The sequence below is a fragment of the Asparagus officinalis genome, chromosome 3, assembly GCF_001876935.1.
Source record: "Asparagus officinalis chromosome 3, Aspof.V1, whole genome shotgun sequence".
NCBI lineage: Eukaryota > Viridiplantae > Streptophyta > Magnoliopsida > Asparagales > Asparagaceae > Asparagus > Asparagus officinalis.
Genome location: NC_033796.1, coordinates 42,886,615 through 42,887,017, shown reverse-complemented (window position 1 = coordinate 42,887,017; position 403 = coordinate 42,886,615). Strand labels below are relative to the sequence as shown.

The 403-nt window shown below is 34.0% G+C and overlaps 1 protein-coding gene across 1 annotated transcript in view; it reads right to left on the bottom strand.

Annotated features, from left to right (window-relative positions):
- LOC109833961 (signal peptidase complex-like protein DTM1) overlaps positions 1 to 403 on the bottom strand; it is a 10,658-nt gene continuing 10,255 nt past the window's right edge. The window contains exon 2 of the mRNA XM_020401846.1: positions 1 to 273. Within this exon, the coding sequence (XP_020257435.1) occupies positions 186 to 273 (88 nt within the window). The 3' untranslated portion in view covers positions 1 to 185. The remainder of the gene's footprint in view (positions 274 to 403) is intronic.

Sequence of the window (403 nt, the reverse complement as noted above, 5' to 3'; positions counted from 1 at the left end):
TTAATCAACAAATACATCTGAAATTGAAAGGGAAAAAAATCATATAAATGCAATAACAACACCGTAAATGTCTACAATTAAGTTAAATGTATGCACGTAATTTACAACCCTTGAGGACATCACAAACTATCAAAAGTTTGTCCTGGGACAGCGTATTTTTAAACCATGTAAATAAGTGACAAAGCTTAGCTGGACATTATCATCCACCACTTGTACAGACCAAAGCTGTAGATTATAGTGATAAAGGCAACCCTTACAGGGTAAAATTTGAACCTGCAGAATTGAAGGCAAAATAGGAGTCAATGATGCTACAAAATAAAATCAAGAGAGGATATGATGGTCACAAAGTCTGGAAAATATTAGCCCTGTTATATGACACATCTGTTACAACTTTAAGTATGCC